The following is an 18,310-nucleotide window of genomic DNA, read 5'->3' on the forward strand; positions in this document are numbered from 1 at the left end:
TGTAGGGTTTTGCAAGTCATGTTGATTCATCCTTTGATTGTTTAAAACACCTGTTCAGTAGGATGTGCTCTATATGTGATTTGTGGTTGGGTTTTTCATTTAATGGATAAATTCATTCAGTGCATATTGCCTGCTTGCATCCATGGAACCTGGATGGAAATCTGGTACCGTGGCCTGGTTGTTACTATTTTCAAATTGCTTTACAACAGAGCTATTAAATTGCATCAGTGCTAATTTAGCATACACTAATGCATTCAGCATTATTGCTTGTCACATGCGTGCATACACTTAGACTGTATGGAGATGCTGCTGATATTGGGGATATTGCTTACTTAAAGGACGCAAGGCAAGCAGATTAACTGAGTAGAACTTCTTGTGCACCAAAAATACCCAGAAGCTTAATTGTTTGTGTTGTATGCCTAAAGTATGAAGTTGACAGGACTAAAATACTGTTCTTTGTGTAGAAATTTGCCAGTATTTCTCTAAATCTTGTTTTATCAGCTTTATCATTATAGTTACATTCATAACAAATCCTTTTCTAGAGCTTCTTCCCTTTGCTATACAAGGAGCTTCTAAGTTGGTCTCAAGTTACTTCCAGAGGCAACTAAGCAGTTAATTAGTCACTCTATCCCAAATGGGCTTCTGCTTAAATTAGCAGTCTGTAAGTATGGGCTTACAGTTTGTTACAGAACTGCAGACAGTTTGAAATGAAGTTTTTAAACAGCACTATCAAACTGCTCAATTATTTAATTAGCAATATATTGCTCGGGCCTGTTCACATTAGGTCATGGAGTAACTATATCTAGTTGCATGCAGTCTTCTGATTGGAAATATTTAGCGGTGAATTTCTGTGGAATTGTAAGGTTTTTCTCTCTGTCTTCAGAACAGTAATCTTTTGGAGTAAGAGTGCAGAAATATGTACTGAGTGTTTTGCATTTATATTGAAATCTAATAATATAATTGCTATCTGTCCAAGAACTTTGTGAAACCGGTATGGCTTTGAGATTGTGCCAGCCAGTGAAGCTTGAAAGAAATGCACGGAATCATTAATAAAATAAGGAATGCAAATAGCATTTAAATTTTAGTCATGTGGTGTAAGAAGTTCTTTTTGCACTTGAAGAAGCTCAATTTTTATTAATACAATGCCGTCTGCAAAATCTAACTTGCACAGATTCTCCAGCCTGATTAACATTATCTTTGTATTCCTCCTGCTCCTGAATTTTTGCACTTTTCCCCCTGTAGACTCAGCTCCTCCTATAGATGTGCAGCTGCTGCTGGAGAAGCAGTCCCTGTACCTTCAGCAGGGCAGTTAACACACCCCAAGCTGGCATGGCAGCCCTGCTGTGTGGGTGAGGTGGCAGGCTTTCCAAAACCTCTCACATTCCTTCCCAGATGCTGAATTTGACCTCTTGTAGGTGTGCCTTGCGTCTGCTGGCTTGGAGCCTCGGGCACTTTGTCACGATGTTTCCTGATAAAGATGGGAGACTTCTAGGCCAGTTGAGTGTGTTAAAATATTTTTATTTTTTAAGTGTAGATGAGCAATTATTTTGGAATCAATATTAAACAAGGCTGTTGGGAAGTGTCTCTGTGTTTCTTGTATGTGTTCCTAAGTGAGAGCCTTCCTGATACCCTGATGCAAAGCGTGATATCTGATTGGCAGTTTTGTTAATTATTGTTGTCTGCTTATTTACCCTGACAGATCTTGCTCTGATGTATTCCTCTCGCTGCTGCAGCGCATTGTATAACAAAGCATGTTGAGCTGAACAATTCCTATTGATTTGTAAGACTTCCCTGACAGAATTGCCCGTTTTATCAGAGAAATACTTGTTTTTGTGACATCAGCTCCTTGACATCCATGCCATGTTTTAGTTTGTGCCTCAGCTGCTAGCTACAGCCTCCCAAGGGAGCCAGTACCACCCGTGCCTGGATACATGAGGCAGAGATGTGAAAGGGAGAGACGAGGGTAACCAGTCTTCCATTAAATATTTGCGCTTAATGTTCGAACTGATCCTGCCTATTGTCCTTGGTATCTAATGGTATTCAAACAGCGGCATCAGTGGAATAAAGGGAAAATGTTTCATTTCGTACCTACTGCATTGTAGAGGAGAAAGAATTCCATGCTGAAGAAGCTGAAGAATAAAACCCAGTGAGTAATGCATGCCTTGTGCATAGATTTGGTGTATCATCGTGATTGCTGTCGTGAATTGAGGCCATTGATGCAGTGTGTGTGTACGTGTGGTGCGGTAGATAATAGAAGTCAGCGTTTTGGGTATGATATAGTTGCTTTGCCTACCAGTCTCCTTTGCAGCCATAGATGTTACAAATGCAGAGATTCCTGCAGCCTCCTGTGCGTAGGGATGTGGTGGCGAGACCTCTCCGAAATGCTGATAAAATTGCAGTGAAAAGCCTCCTTCCTGGGGAGTGTATTTTGGGAGGAAAAGGACAGAAGAGTGAGTGATGCTGCTGCTGCTGCTAAGGGAGATTAATGAAAGAAATGTATCCAAAAAACCCTGACGGTATGTGTTCAGGGCCTGTTTATTTTAAGATTGCTGATCTAATGATGAATGCTTTTAGAAGCATCATTTGCTAAGGCCTTTTTGCTGAATTGTCTTTAGTGGATTGTTTAATTGTGAAATGCTTGTTTTGAATAAGGCTTCACTTAGTCTCTAGTATTTTAACCAGAATATACTGTGTTAGTATACCTCTGTATTTTTACATCGGAACAAAATGTGGGTATTTAATATTGAAAATATCTTTGATTTGGGTGGCTAGTGTTAAATGTTATGATTGTTTTGTTGTGGCTTTCATGTAATACAAGAATGCAGAGTAAGGAACCTTTAAATCATTTCATGAAACAGAATGAATGTTTTAATGTACAAGTACTTAGAGCATTAGTATGACAGTAGACTAGTGTTGTTATCTTATGCTCCTGGCTGATCTTGCTGGCCTTTCTTTTTTGTAATGATTACATTGTGTTGTGAATGTCTCTTACGCTCTTTAGCTGAATAATATTTTAGCATTAGGTGTTCGGACTTCATGTTTTTCCCATGCAGCCTTACTTGAAAATTTCATTGTAGGGTTGAGTAGAGGTATTGTACTAACCTAGATATTGTCCTGAGTTATTTTATTTTAAGCATGGATACTTGCTTTCTGCTTTATATTCTGTCTAGCACTACAACTAGTTCCAAAAGGCTTCTTGCTAGAGTAGTGTGGCCTGTAAATATTTTTCTAGCTCATAAGGCAGGTTTTTCCCCTTCATTTGTTACTGTATTGGCAGCAGGGATTAGATTATTCAGAGCACGTGAAGCAATTTCATTCCCCAATGAAGAAAGGAACTATAGCGACCATAGAGAGTATTCTGAAGACACAGCTTGGATTGCACTGGGTAATTAGTCGATTTTGAAACTGCTTGTAACCCCCTCCTGGTTTTCAGTAATTGAACTGACAGAGGAGAATTTTGTAATATTTTTAATGTAAGCTATATTATTGCCTAGGAATTGAAAATAGCTGTGTCATAGTTTCTCAAGAATACCTGAAATCTATCCCTCCATTCTCTGTGTGCCACTTGTTTTTTTCATATATGGTGTATTTGAAAAATATACGTACAGATCATGAGACAGGGTAAGTCACTGAATACAGAGTTGTAGTTAATGATCTGTTTTGTGTAGAATCACTTAATATTTTTCATTCTAAAGTAATTCCAACCTCTTTCTCAGCTCTGAAATGTCCAATGATGAATAAAAAGATAGGCCTGCTTTTGGATAATTTAAGTAAGAAATTACAGAGCATGCATCAGTTTGTGGGTTTTGATGTCTTCCCTGACTTGAAAATATCAGACGCCTTAGCAGATGTTTGTATACCACTTCATAAACTATACAGTAGAATAACGAATATGTGAGCTAGTCTTTAAGGTGTTGCAACAAATACCTTGTATTCCTTTTATTTATTTCATCCCCTCCTCTATTAGCTGTTTCTCAGGTTGTTGACATACAAGGGAGATGTCACTTGCTTTTAGAAAACTTGCCTGACGTGATGTCTGGCTGCAGCCCCCAGGGTTACCTTTCAGACCTCAATCTATATGCTTCTCTCATAAGCTGGAGAATCTGCTTTTGGTGGACAGGCATTTGGGGCAACTAAATTGAAAAGGGGATAAGGGTTTTTGTGTGTTTCTTGTTGCAATCAGTGGACATTGGCAAAACTGTTAAACCTTTGTTAGGCCCTTCTGTTTTGGTAGCTTGAAAGAACCATTTAACGTGTAACCTTCTTACAGGATATGCTAAAGGTTAGGAGGGTGGTATTTACGTGGGGCTCTCTAATATTTTTTAAAATCACATTCTCTATACAAGTTATGTCTTTTAACATTTTTTAACCGAGCCACAAATAGCCCCAGAGGCTTGCACAGCAGATAAATGGGCTCTTCAGCATTTCTCTCTTGGAATTTTGAGTTTTCTGAGAACTAAGGTTTTGTGAGGGGGAACTTCAGGTCCTGCTGATTTGAAATGGAGAGTACTTGAGGTGTAAAGCTTTGTAAGGATAAGTAATGATAGTGGTTGGCTAACCACTGCAGACTTGCTGTCAGTTCAAATCTAGGTGGAGTGTAAGTCCTCTGAAGTAAATAAGGAGATAGCAACTACTTTAGGGCCTGCTGAAAGGGTGGTTTTCAGAAGAGGCATTAGAGAGTCCTAATCATCGCTGTCAGTGCAAGAGTTAAGTGCTGAACAGACTGTGCAGTTCAGTCCTTAAACCACAGGGGGAAGGTAGTGACTTGGGTAGTAAAAAAGGAAAAACTGGGATGATCAATAGTGACCAGAAAGCACCTGATCTGTAGTTCTGAAGTTCCACTACTTATTCTCCTGTAAGTGCTTTCCTTTGTTTATTAGCTGGGGATATACTTAAAGGTCAACCAGAAAATACTTGAAATCAAAACCTTGATTTTAATATGGTTCCGTACTTTTACAATAACATGATGATAATACTGTCGTACAACTCCTCTGTAATTCAGGTTATCATCTCTTGCTTTAAGTAAAGCAGGTGCAGATACCCCGTGACTGGTACAGGATTTCCTGTACTTTAGATTTTTGGTTCTTATAAAAATCATTCTTACCCATAGGGATTGCAAAGAAAGGGAAAACCCAGGTGGTGATAAACCTGATCTTACAGAAGCAAAAACCTGATCTTACAGAAACCAAAACTGATCTTACAGAACAGAACCATTGGACCTGCTCCATTAATTTCAAGGTGCAATTTTAACAATAGAACTGCAGGTTATCTCAAAGTTAATTCAAATTTGTTAGAAAAAATAACTATAATGATTTTACACAGCAGTTCTCATAGTATACACAGAGATAATGGGGAACACAGTAGAGATCAGAAGGGTTTTAGGTGGGAAGCAGCATGTAAACTTTGCAGATCTAGTGTAATTATCTTCCTTTCCTCTGTGGGGTGAATGGAAAGGCTCCTTCCGAAAGCTCAAAGACAAATACTATCATTAACTTGAAAGATTTAACCATGCTTTCTTTGACATGTAGAATGCTGTAATGTTCCATTAACAGAGCAGATGAGAGGACAGGTACATAAGATGGTATCATTTGCATTTTTTCCCCTGTAACTATGAGAAGCTCTGGGATGGATAGCTGCTTTCTTGGGAAAAGGTAGTTCTCTGCATCATAAAATATGTTGGTAGACTGATTCAATTTGCTATTAGTGTATAATTATTTAATCTAGAGTATACCAGGTCTGCTGAACTTCTGAAATTATTCAGGTTTTTCTTATTTAGTTACTAAATAATACGCTTAGAAGGGGAGCGCAAGTATGGATGGGAGAATCTCTGAGGTGAGACTTTTCTGTTGGATGACGAGAATCGAGCACAACTTCCAGAACTCATGACATAAGTGGACAAATGTGGATTCTTGTTAATTTCAGCTTTCCTCCTAACACAAAGCAGAATGAGATGGTCTGAGATACTGATGAGAGATACTATTGGGCTGGAAAGTGATAGATCTGGAATGTTAATCCTGCTGCAAGGTAATAGTATCCTGTCATACTGAGATACTGCACACTCCTGAATTCCTTCCAATTGAATCTGCTAATATCATACCCAGAGAAATGCACTCAGTCTGATTTATTAGAAGAGATAAAGTACACCTTTATGAAGTAACACCTAAACTGAGCTGCTGCTGTTCTGCTAATACTGGAATAAGGTAAACATTTGGAATGGAAATGGAACTGTGTTTAGAATGGATCATAAGCTGAAGTAATGGGATCATGCTGTGAAGGAAAACAGCCTGACTCAAAGTATTTCTTAACACTGAGTGTGGGAATCAAGTAATGGCTTCTAGGGCATCGGGGAGGCTACCTTATACAAGCCTTATCGATTTGAAATAATGTGAAATTCATTTTGAATAGCTGGTGGGTTTTTTTTGAGTAGGCTTGCATTTTTCATTGATGATGTAATTGAATAGGTGTGGATGTTTATCAATTGAAGTCAAATCGAGTAATTTGATGTACATTAGAAGAAAACTTACGAAATAACATCTATTAAATTAGAAAAAGATAGCCAATGAAATACAGGTAATTTAAAAGTCAGGTACTCCACTCAGAAATCAATTAACCATTACCTGTAAGGTTTATAAAAATGAAATCTCGTAAAAGGTGGTCTGGGAGGCTTATGAAAAGTTAACTTTGTTTTTTCCCTCCAACCCTTTCAATAGGTATGTTATAATTTGCTGTTTAAGATAATGAAGACTAGATGGGAGTTTGATCTGACCAAGTCTTAGCTGGCTGCACTTTAACAAACTGTATTTTGATGTAATTCAACACTAAGGCAAATTAAATCATTTAAGTACTGGTTCAGTGTTCTTCCGGCTTTTTTTTTTTTAAATTAATGTCAAACATTTTTGTTTTGAATAGATATTAATGACTAAACTGCGCTGTTAACCACCAAGTCAGATTCATAACAGTTCTTAACAACTAGTTAATAAATGGTTAGTCTCCAAGTAAAGAGAACTATATGCAAGTTCTGTGATTGATTTCACAGTTGATGTTCTAGAATTCAGTATGGAAGTAAGTTGATCACCCAAACTTGCTACAATTTCTCTGCCAGTGAGTAGGAGAATAGTACTCTGATCCTTCTTTAATCCCAGATGTATCCATTTTGGTAACACTACAGATGTATTTAAGAATTCTCTTGTGTGCCCAGCTGTCTCTAATAAGAAGAATCAAACTTTTGAATGTGAAGTAGATATGCTAAGTTATGCAGTTGTGCCTTGCTGAAGGTGATGTTGAGTTTTGCATGAGGTTCAAGCTATGATTAGCTGTTTCTGTGCATTGCCCAAATCATACCTAAGCCAGGCTGCTTTAGCCGTGATGCTTCTTATTGCACTTGGCATCGTAACCAAAATTACAGTTCTTATACTTGATGGTAAGGCAGTTTGGACCATTTAAAAATGTCTTTTTTGTTATATCTGACTATGGGATTTTAAAGTTTATTTTTGTCTATTTCCAGAAACATGCCAAGCTATCTCACATACGTGTTGGCTGTGATAGTTGTAGGGTTACATTTTTCAAGAAATAGTGCTGTAAACTGTTTTCTACTGAATGTTTAGATGTCTCCAAATTAGATAAGGTGCCCAAGTTAGAAGGCTGATAGAATCTCTTGAGCAAAGAAAGTCAAGTCAACTCCTTCGATGTCTTCTGGTCATTTGATAGCTATCTTTTTCAGGCAGGATGTGTCACTGCCTTCCATACAGGGTGCCTCTGAAGTGTGTCTCAGGCTGCAGGCATGATATTTTTGGTTGATCAGTCTATCTGTTGGTCACAAGTTAAGGGACCTTTTAAGGGAAACTTTTGTATGCGATGACCATTTTATTTCTGGTATTTCTGTGAATGTAAGGTATTTCTATTTTTTTGTTTGAAATTGAAAACCTGTGTTCTTGAAAACAGTTTTTAGATTCCTAATTTTCTCATATATTTTGAATACAGTCAGTATTTTTTAGTGACGAGGCAATCCTGATTTTCTAATAACCATTCAGATGAGCTTTTAAAATGAGGTTGGTCTTTTTCTTAGACCAAGAAAGAGGATAAGGCATTAACAGGTGTGATTGATCTAAAGGAGAACACAGCAGAAGTGCAGCTTTTTAGAAATGAGATGTTAGCTCTGCTTTTATTGGATGCCAATATCTTATTAAATCTGGTTTATCACCTTGTGATGGCACGGAGCCATTTTAACAGAAGGGTATGAATATGAGCAACCAAGAGCTCACGCCTGACAAATCAGTGTGTATGGAGGACAGGTTTTGCATCCAGCAATCCTGAAATGGGAGTCGGCTGACCTCTTTGAAGCCAGTGGGGAGTAGGGTATTCAGAAAGTGTTCTGGCTGTGTTGCAACAAATGGCAGGTCTGAGGTGGGTTGTGGTCCCCCCAGTTGGTTCTCTGCTGATACTCCACATAGCACGCTTGCTTTTTTTCTTTCTCATTATTCCTGTCCTAATTGTGCTTGTTTTTTTCCTCTCCATAAAGGTTAATCTTGGTGTCTGTTGAAAAGTATAATGGGATGCTGTTGATTCCCAAATGCTAGTCAGTTTTAAATAAAATAAATAAAATGCCATCTTCTGACCGTTTTAATAACTGCAAGAGGTGAAAGCAGTTGATGCTTACGTTGTTACAGATATTTTCTTCTGTAGCTTCTGAAAAAGAATGTCAATTGTATGTAGCAGTTCAGTCATAATAATAAGAAAGGCCTATTACTACACCCTACAATGTATGTCTGTTACGTGCTTTAGAAAGCAGTTTTGTTCCACTGCTTGGGAAATACTACGTAACAGATGTTGGAGCAATGCACTATCCAAGTTCTCTAGAGTTCACTTTCCTAAAATGTACTTATCTTTATATGTAATTTTCTCTATATGTTAACTTTTCATGTAATTCAGAGACCTTCCAAAATACCAGTATCCATTTCCTGGTTGTAATTCCTGAGTTGGTTTTGAAAGAATGCTCACTTGTCTGCTCAGCAAAACATTAAAAGAACAAAACAAAAACTGGGCATTTTCATACTGTCCAGCTGGCAGGCAATGTAATTGGCCTGTAAACAACTTGCATTAATCTCTGAGAAGTGATTTGCAGCAATAGCAAATTATCTCTTTGCTTAGTATGGTAAAAGATTTCATTATGGTTTGTTCACATAAAAGCAGACTTTGGAATTGCAGAAAGCATTTGTAAAATCCAAACGCAGAGGAAATAAATTTTTTGTGGTTGTCTTATGCCATTCGTTGTTGTAAAGCACGCTTTTCAGACAACTGATGAATTCTCACATATTCTGGAAAGTATAAGGTTTGCCAAATTTCTTTGGATGGAAAAATAATATTTCAGGCCTGGGGGGAGGTTGGACCTGTCTTTTAAGTTCTTTTTGTTCTCCAGTGCTGGGAAAGTATATTGCCACTTGAAAAACAATTGCGCTTCTATTTCTCTTCTTTACCAAGTTCCATATTTCAAAGGCAAGGTTCACACCCTTTCTGGTAAGTCGTGGTGGGGTTGTTCTTGAACAGGGGAGTATCTTCTGTAGATGAGTTAGTCTTCAGTGAAGACTGAACAATAGACTTGTTAATTCACTCATCAATTTATATCTGCAATTTTTGTGTATTATTATTTTTCCTTTTTCTTCTTATAATCATTTTTAAAAGAGAAAGAAATGAATGTCTTTGAAAAAGCTGTCCAATATATTTACAGGGTTCCTTGGGCAATCCTGTTAGTGATGTAGTTGCAGAACTTGACAACAGAGGGAACAGCACAACAGTGGCTGCTTTGCACTGCTTTTTACATACAGGCAGCTGGTTGATTGTTTTAGGCATTCAATAATATAATAAAAAATGAAAAAAGTAGTCCTCTTCAGTATGTAAGTACGGTAAAGAAACATTCCTTTTTGGTTCCTACTTTTTAAAGCTAAGATGTGTTAAGTTCAACTTCTGTTAGACTGTTGCCTCCTAAGGATATTATAAAATCATGACTTTGATTTAATATTTAGCAGTAATTAAGGAGGTGACTTGCTCCTTTATTTACAGACTTCATCAGCGTGAGCTGCTTGTTAACTTACCAGTCACTTAATATTCCTCATGTCAGTGATAAGCTACTGTTCAGAACACAGATGTATTAGGTTTCCTCCATATGGTGCTTTGTCTAATGAATCAATTAGCTATTTTGGAAAAAAAAATCTTTGAAGTTTTCTACCTCTTGGTGAAAAGTCATCCTACAACTGGTGGAACAGTTTTTCATTGATGTTTGTGTATGGCATATTTTACAGTTTAATCAGGAAGATTTGCAATTAAATATGAAGAGTAAGTAGCATTTCACAAAGCACTGTTGAATTAGGTTTGATTTTTCTGAACAAATGCAGCTAAAGTTTGGAAGTTTTGTTTGAAATGTGCTAGCAATAATTCCACCTATGCTTTTTTGTTTGTTTTGTTTTACTGAGAGTGGAGTTTATTCTTCAAAGCATGTGCTTAAGCAAAAACTTCACAATAGCGTTGCAAGGCTCTCACTTAAATTTTTGTTGCACTTGTGAAAGCAGGGTTATGTTTGCTTGCTTGCTTTAAGGAAAGTTTATATTTGGCAGATTCTGAAGAGCTTTTTGGGTCAAATGAGCATATCAATCGAGACACCCCTATTCTAGTAGCCATGTGTTTGCTAATGCTGTGTCAGGCAGCCTTTCATCTTCTCATTGTTTTCAAATGGTTAACAATCAATTTATTAGTGCAATGTCTGTTTCAAACTTGCCAAGTAAACATTTGCACATGTGAATAGTTATGTATGAGCATTCCCACATTTGGGGGATAACTATCTTCCATACTTCTGTGTCTTGCTTGCGAAGGACAATGAAGGAATATTTAAATTCTGACCAGTGTTACAGTCAATGTTCACACACGGCACGTCCAGAGCCTATGACTTTAGCTGGCTCAATATGAAGTGAAAATAACTTTTAATCAATAATTTCTCCTGCATAACCTTTAAGTTTTTACAGTCAAATGTTAAAATATTTAAAATGTAAGTATTTAGAACTTGAAAGCCAGAAACAACACATGAGAACTAAAGATGGTTTTATGTTAATTTCTGAGGGTTATAAATTCATTTTTTACACATTGCTCCATGTTGAGGTGTTACCAATGAGGTCTTATCAAATCTTTCCTGTTACGTGTTCTTTGCTATATTGTCAGGCATTTTAGTTAACATTGCATATTTCCCTATGTGCCATGTTCAGTATTCAATATTGTTTCACTTGTATGAGACCGATTAAAGGACAGCTTTAAGAACAAGTATTAGACTCTAGGTTAAACAAACTGTTCAACTGATGGAGATTCCTACAGAGAAGTTACAACGCTTAAAGAGAAGTACAAGGCAATTTAATAGACCTTGTTAGGATGACAGGAGAAATCAGGTCAATGTAAGATGATCCTAATAGAACCACATTAGGAAACTGAATCATCTTCATCCGCAGAACCAGCGGACCTGTGTAGGACATACAGCACGTATGTTGCCATTCACAAGGTGTCATGAAAGTGTGCATTTTGCTGCTACCTTCTCAGAGGGAGTTATGCTTCCTAAGGTGCTTAGTTCTCCATTCCCTATGAAACTGTATTACGTCCTAATTTTTCTGTATGAAGTGTATGAAATATATTTTGTACAAGTTGCCAACTGTTTTAAGTTGCATTATAACTAGTATAAATGATTCACATTTTAAAAGGCACACAGTTAAACCTTTGTGTTGGAAAATCTTTCTCATCATACTATTGAAGATAGTGATAAAATAATGATAGCTAAATAAGAAGTATTCTAATTTTTCATTTTTCTTTTGCAAGCAATGTGATATTACCAGTAAAACCACTGCGAGATGCATATTCTTGGAAACGTTTAAGATGTCATGAGTGTCCCACTGTCAAGAATAGCTTTTTAACTTCATGTTACAGTAAACCTCAAGCTCATAAATTTGAATCCTTTAGTAGGTGTCATTAGAACTAATTATTCAGCAATGGAAATCATGCCGAATGTGACTTTTTTTCTTTAGTTTTGTTACTATTTTTTGTAGCAGGACTGTATTGCCCATTCTAACATGACTGCTGACTCTTCTGCCTAGCTCACCACCCACCTCTACCTCCCCGTGTTCCCACTGCAGCCAGTACCCCCGAGGTTGCCTGCTATGAGAAGCCATGGTGCTGGTTGTGTGCCAGGGACTGGCTGTGTCACCATTACAGCTGCATGCAGGACTGGTGCTGCATGATGAATTTTTCAGCACTTAGTATTTAATATCAAATTCTCTAATTAGCCACTCAAATGTTGCTCATATATATGTGAAAAGTGACAGCAAATACATTTGGAGTAGATGCTATGTATCTTGCATGGCTTCCTGAAAAATCTGTCTGCAACAGCTTGAATGATTTCTTGTCATGTTTAGACTATATTAGAAATAATTGCAGTCTTCTACTTGTGCTGCTTCCATAACAGAAGAAATATTTTGGGGTAATGTTTGCTAACAAAGATGAAATTGAGGTCAAGTAATGTAATTCTCCAAATTAGTATTATATTCAATACTGTATAGCTAAAGCCTTATTAGCACCAAACACCCTTAGTGTTTGTGTTGACACTAATTTTACCAGAGGAAGCTGTTTCTTTAACTATCTGTTATCTGTCCTTCTCACCTGAGCTTGAACAACAAGCAGCCAAGAAACTAACAAGATTACGATCATGTGAGGAAAAAGACAGGGACAGAGAAAAGGGAGAGGCAGTGGTGAAAGCACATCCTGCAGGAGCTGTCATTTAAGGCTGCCTTAAAAAAATAATAAAAAAAAATCAGCAGGGATTTTAGCTGTGCGTTGATGTTTAGAAAAGCAAGATTGTTTTTAGTCACAACTTGCTTAATGTAGAGTGTCTGCTGTCACTGTGCAACCATGCTGCTGCTTTATACCTTCTTAATTTCTTTCTTAGAATCAATCTACCGACGTGGAGCCAGAAGATGGAGGAAGCTGTACAGAGTGAATGGGCATTTGTTTCAAGCCAAACGTTTTAACAGAGTGAGTACTGTTGTATAAAATGTTGGGTTTCGGTAATGTTCTGTGGTAATTGTTTTCTCAGTCCGTGCTCTTCTGTGTTTGAGTGGTGAAAAGAGAGGAAAAGCTGGATGGTTATTGATGTTAGTTTTGGTCTGTGCAGTGTTATTCGGGTCATAAAAATCATACAACTTGGTCTTTAAATACATTTTCCACTAATCAGATTTAAAGTCTCTAATAACTGTTTTTGTGAATTTTTAAACTGATGTGCTTAGATCAGCTTTTCTCGTCTCCACCCTTTGTGATCGTGCTGCTTGTTTGCAGCATAATCTTTTACCTTCAGTGCTTTTTTTATTCTTGAAATTAATGCTAAGAGCTGTAGCCTTTAACTGTTTTGAATCTGAAGTATTACGTAATCTAATTAAGAAAAAACTTCCCGTGTGTGATCTAAAATACAGATGCATTAAGAATCTGACTTAATCCACATAAGCAAGTGAATGTAGCTTTAAGGCTGAGGCTCCTCCTTGGCTTAGCCCATTATGTCAAAGTATTGCAGCACATATACAAATGTAATGTACACTTTTGGGAATTCGGTACAAAACTGAGTACAGTGAGGTGAGTTAACTTTTTGATTCAGCAGTAACATTTCTTTTATGAAATCTTTACTACTGCCTGGATGGAATAGATTTTTTTTTAATGCTCCCCACCCCAAAACTGCATTTTAAAAGAAGGAAAAACCCCTTCAGTATCACTGGATATGTGGAAAAACAAGTTATTTATCTGAATTATAACAAGCAGTTACGTAATGTGGTGTACAGACTATTTTTTTAATTTATTGTATGAAACATTCCATACTTCAAGATGCTCATAAAACATTTCCTTGAAGCATTATGAATACATATCTGCCACATTAAGAATCCAGTGTTATTAATATAAATAAGTTTTTATGGGGATTAGGCTAATGGTGAATAAACAAGTGAAGATTTTGAAATCTCATTAGCATGCTTATTTGCTAACAGCCCTAAACAAGACTTTGTAACTGTCTCTGTAGAAATGAAATCATAAAGCCATACAAAGAAAATCCAACTGAAGCTAGAAATAAAGTTGACATGAGCTGACACGACATGAAAATGCATAGATTAATAATAAATTAGTCATATATGTAAGCATTACTGAATTAGACACTAGATTTTCACATTGACTTTTTTAAGACTGCAGTATTACATTATGGATTTGTTCCTTTTTCAAAATATTTTTTAAAACCACTTTGGTTAATTCAGGTAAATGAACACATTCAAGAATCGAAGCCTTGATGTTGTTCAGTGTATTCCTGTTGAGCATAACATAAGGGTTAACTCTTACTTCTGTGTTTGTATGCATTTTGGGGAGGCACGAGGGGTACCTGTATTACTCATGGAATTTGAATGCTGCCTCTTTGTCCATTTTTTTCTTGCTTTCCTGCATTTGACTGAAGTAAATGAGATTTTCTTGCATGCTTTCTCCAGGCCCTAAACATTTTATTTAGCCTTCATGTTATTGCTGCCAAATGTATGTAAGAATACTGAAGGTAGTCTTGTGGAGCAGGAGTTTTGAAATGGAGAGAAGTGGCTACAGATACCCAAGGCTTGCTCTCTCGTACGCAGTATGGTTTTTATGTTTGTTTTGGCCTGGACAGCGTAGTTTGGATTTTTCCCAGTCAAGAACTAGCTGTATAGCTGACTGGAATGTAGCTACGTTTGGTTTTCTACAGCTATCAAAATATGAGAAAGGCAATACAAAAAACATTTCAAAAAAATAAATCCGATCTTGCATTATTTTTAAAATACTACCAGTAAGGATTCATAGTTGTTGAACACTTTTGGGCAGGACACTGTATGATTCATTAGTCTGAGGATCTGAATAACCACACTAACTGCTGCTTGCTCGGAGGAACAGACTTTCACTGTTCTGTGGCTTTCGGACAGTTGCAGAGCTTGACGCCTGGCATGGGGGATGAGCGCAGGACTGCTTGTGCAGCTTGCAGTGATAGGCAGCCTCCTTCGCCTGTCAGAACTACCAGGGAAAATTTGCAGATAGTGGACACTGAGCACATCTTCTTTTGGCAATCTGTGCGCCGTGTGTAGAAAGAGAACTGTGACTAGGCGACTTCTTGGCATAAAAGAATCTGTTTGGCAGTTCGGGTAACGTAGAGAAAATGACCACAGCACACATACACTGGAAAAATGATTTCAAGAAGTGCCTTGTTAAAGTCAGCAGCAGAACGCCTGACTTCTTCCTTTGTCCTCATTTTAGTTTAATTTATTCAGATGCGATTTCCCTGCACGAAGAAAAAAGGCCATATATTTCTGATATTAAATAATGCAATGTGCAGAGGCTTTAAATCAGACTTGATAGATGAGATTTTTAATTTATGTTTTGCAAAGTTTCTACTGATGTTCTACCATTGTCAAAAGTGGATAGGTGCATATGTAGAACAGTCTTCATAATTTAATTTGCGGAGACTCGTATTTTGTGCTAGTGTTCTTGAAAGTAGTCAGTTTGGCTGCTTTTTGTGTACTCGCGCGCAAATTCCTGTCAATTTTGTTTGGGTAACCTCTGTCAGTATCTGTAGTTCAGAATAGACTTACTGTCTAAGAATGATTTGCAAATGTTAGGTTGTGATGTATTCCATCTGCTTGAGACATTTGTTTTCTTAACATTCAGTTAAAAAAAAAAAGTGTATTTTAGCTCAATTCTAAGCATGAGGTGTAATCTTCAGTTATTTATGAAATCCTGGGTATTCCAAAATAATTGTTATTGAATATTTCTAGGGGGTGAATAGGACGGATTGTTGTAGGCTGGGTTCTTTCTGCCAGCTAACTACCAGCCTACAGAAGGGAATTGATAACTGAAATTGATGATGTGTGTTCTGGCTTTTAGAGAGCATACTGTGGCCAGTGCAGTGAAAGGATATGGGGTCTCGGAAGGCAAGGCTACAAGTGTATCAACTGCAAATTGTTGGTCCATAAACGTTGTCATATACTTGTCCCACTGACCTGCAAAAGGCATATGGTAAGTTTGATTTCTGTCCAAAACTAAGATGTTTGGTTGTGTTCTGTTTTGCTTATTCCAGATACGTATCCTGTACAGTTGAAGATTTATAACGCTGGGCAGTATTTGATTTTCAGTTATCAAAGTGTCTGTGAAGTATAGGCCTTTAGTTAGTGAGTAGTATGGACAAACTGAGAAGAAAACCTGTGATATGACTGTGAGCAAGGTTGAGTTTGACTTCACTTCTCCAGTGGAAATTTTATTTTACAGATAGATAAAGAGTTATTGACAATCTTAGTGGTTGCTTCTCTTAGCTTATTACTGTATTTCACTGATTCTTGCATCATCATTTTGTTAACTAGAAGTTAACACCGGTGAAGAAAAAATTGGGTTTATATATGACTTGCCTTGACACTACTAGATTCTTCACAATTTATGCGTGTTGCTGCACCTACTGGAATAATCATACATGACTCATCACGAGTTGCAGATGAGACCAGGATCCAAACGTATTATAAAATTGCTTGATACTGTTGTATTTACCAAGTTATTCAATACCTTTGCACAATGAGTAACGATTCCTGTTTGTTTTTTTTAAACAGGAAAGGAATGTGGCTAGTGCTCTAAATTGAGTATGTAACATCATTGAAGTATGTTTCCTCTGTCGAAGTTCCCCATGAAACATTCTTTAATACAATTAAAGTTTGAACTTTGCAATAAAGTATACTAATCTCACTTTTAGAAGACAGCTAAGCATCTCCAGTAGTTACAAAGAACAGTTGAAATAATATTTATGCTTTTTGGTAGATGGGTCTGATAATGTGTTACAAAGTGTTAATATTTTGGAGTACTTCCTACAAAATCCAGCTTTCAGAAGCTACAAATGTAAGGTTCTTGTTATATTGCAGTTATGTGATAAGACGTGATGACTTAAAAGGGACTGCATAAATTGACATTTTTCCTGTACACTTTGTTTTACAAGGATTCGGTCATGCCTTCCCAGGAACCTCAGTTAGATGATAAAAATGATGAAGTTGACCTCCCTTCAGAAGAAGCTGATGGAAGTGAGTATTTTCCTGCTAAAAAGGATGTTTAAAGACGGAATTCATGCGCTTCTTCGCTTGTACTGTGACAGTAGCATAGTCCAGAAATCTGTCAACATCGGAGCACTATTCAAGTTCATCAAGTTGGTAACTTTGCCTCCTGTGACATCCTTAAGTAATTAGTTCAGAGGATGAGATCTTTTACTTTGAGTTTGCAGTTGCCTTTTTTATGTTCAGTATTGCAGGAGTTAAACTCTCATCTAGGCTGGGCTCTCTTTATTAGCAAGTGTGGTCTGATGGACTGGATCCTATACCAAAAAAGTTAGTATAGGAGGCCCAGTTTCCAATTTACCTGATTTTTTTTTTGAAAGTTTACTTTGGACTAGCAAACTGCTAACCCCAAACCACTAAATCATGTTTCCATTTAACAGTTTTGTAATGACTTCTAATGAAGGCCTTAATTACACTACTTCTGTTTGATTTTGCAGTTCCTTACATTCCTTCAAACAGGAAACATGACAGCATTAAAGACGACTCTGAGGTATGTTTTTAAAATTACTTTTGTAATTCACTTTTACGCACTCTTAGTCACAGACCTTTTATGAAGTAATTAGTTATTTGTCCTATTTTTTCTGCTACCATGAGAGGCCTGTTTTTTTCTGAAAATAATCTCTAAAGTATTTTTGGATTTTCAGATTTCTTCTGTAAACAGCTCTTCTTATCTCAGTCATAATGTGAGATGTTTTTTCTCTTCATTCATGCTGAAACAACATCAATTTAACAGGTTTTTGACTTTATTGGTTCTTGCAACATATGGTGGCATTGACATTTCATCTTATCTGCCCTCTCTAATGGATGTATACCCCTTATCACCCTAAGGCTACTTCTGCAGGCTAACATTATGAAAATTGGTTCAATCTGATAGTACCTTAACTATCTATCTGTCTCTAATAATTTATGGAGAGCTCCTTTGGAAGTACAAGAAAAATAACAGACCTGAGCTCTGTTTTTCAGCTTTTGTAGAGGTTCTGACACAACCTCTGCATACAAAGAGCATTATTCCTTTAGAACAGTTTGATTCCAACACACTTAAATTCTAAAGGGTTTCAAGAAGCTGCTTCTAAAAATGCTTCTGGCATATTTGAGATAAATGCATTCTGCGGAATGCTAGCACTTAGTTACCCTACTCTTAAACAAGCCTGCAC

At 37.0% G+C, this 18,310-nt stretch overlaps 1 protein-coding gene across 7 annotated transcripts in view; it reads left to right on the top strand.

The window, feature by feature from the left end:
• The window catches only part of PRKCZ (protein kinase C zeta), a 46,554-nt gene that overhangs the window by 11,508 nt on the left and 16,736 nt on the right, over positions 1-18,310 (top strand). For 5 of the 7 annotated variants that reach the window (XM_072026936.1, XM_005011049.6, XM_027443281.3 and 2 more), the window contains 4 exons: positions 12,971-13,056; positions 15,952-16,083; positions 17,045-17,126; positions 17,594-17,646. In XM_072026936.1, coding sequence (XP_071883037.1) covers positions 12,971-13,056; positions 15,952-16,083; positions 17,045-17,126; positions 17,594-17,646 — 353 coding nt within the window. Of the gene's footprint in view, positions 1-1,755; positions 2,147-2,260; positions 2,517-12,970; positions 13,057-15,951; positions 16,084-17,044; positions 17,127-17,593; positions 17,647-18,310 lie in introns of those variants that run through there. The other 2 variants (XM_027443284.3, XM_021266593.4) reach the window with 2 other exon arrangements.

Source organism: Anas platyrhynchos, chromosome 22, assembly GCF_047663525.1.
Source record: "Anas platyrhynchos isolate ZD024472 breed Pekin duck chromosome 22, IASCAAS_PekinDuck_T2T, whole genome shotgun sequence".
Lineage (NCBI taxonomy): Eukaryota > Metazoa > Chordata > Aves > Anseriformes > Anatidae > Anas > Anas platyrhynchos.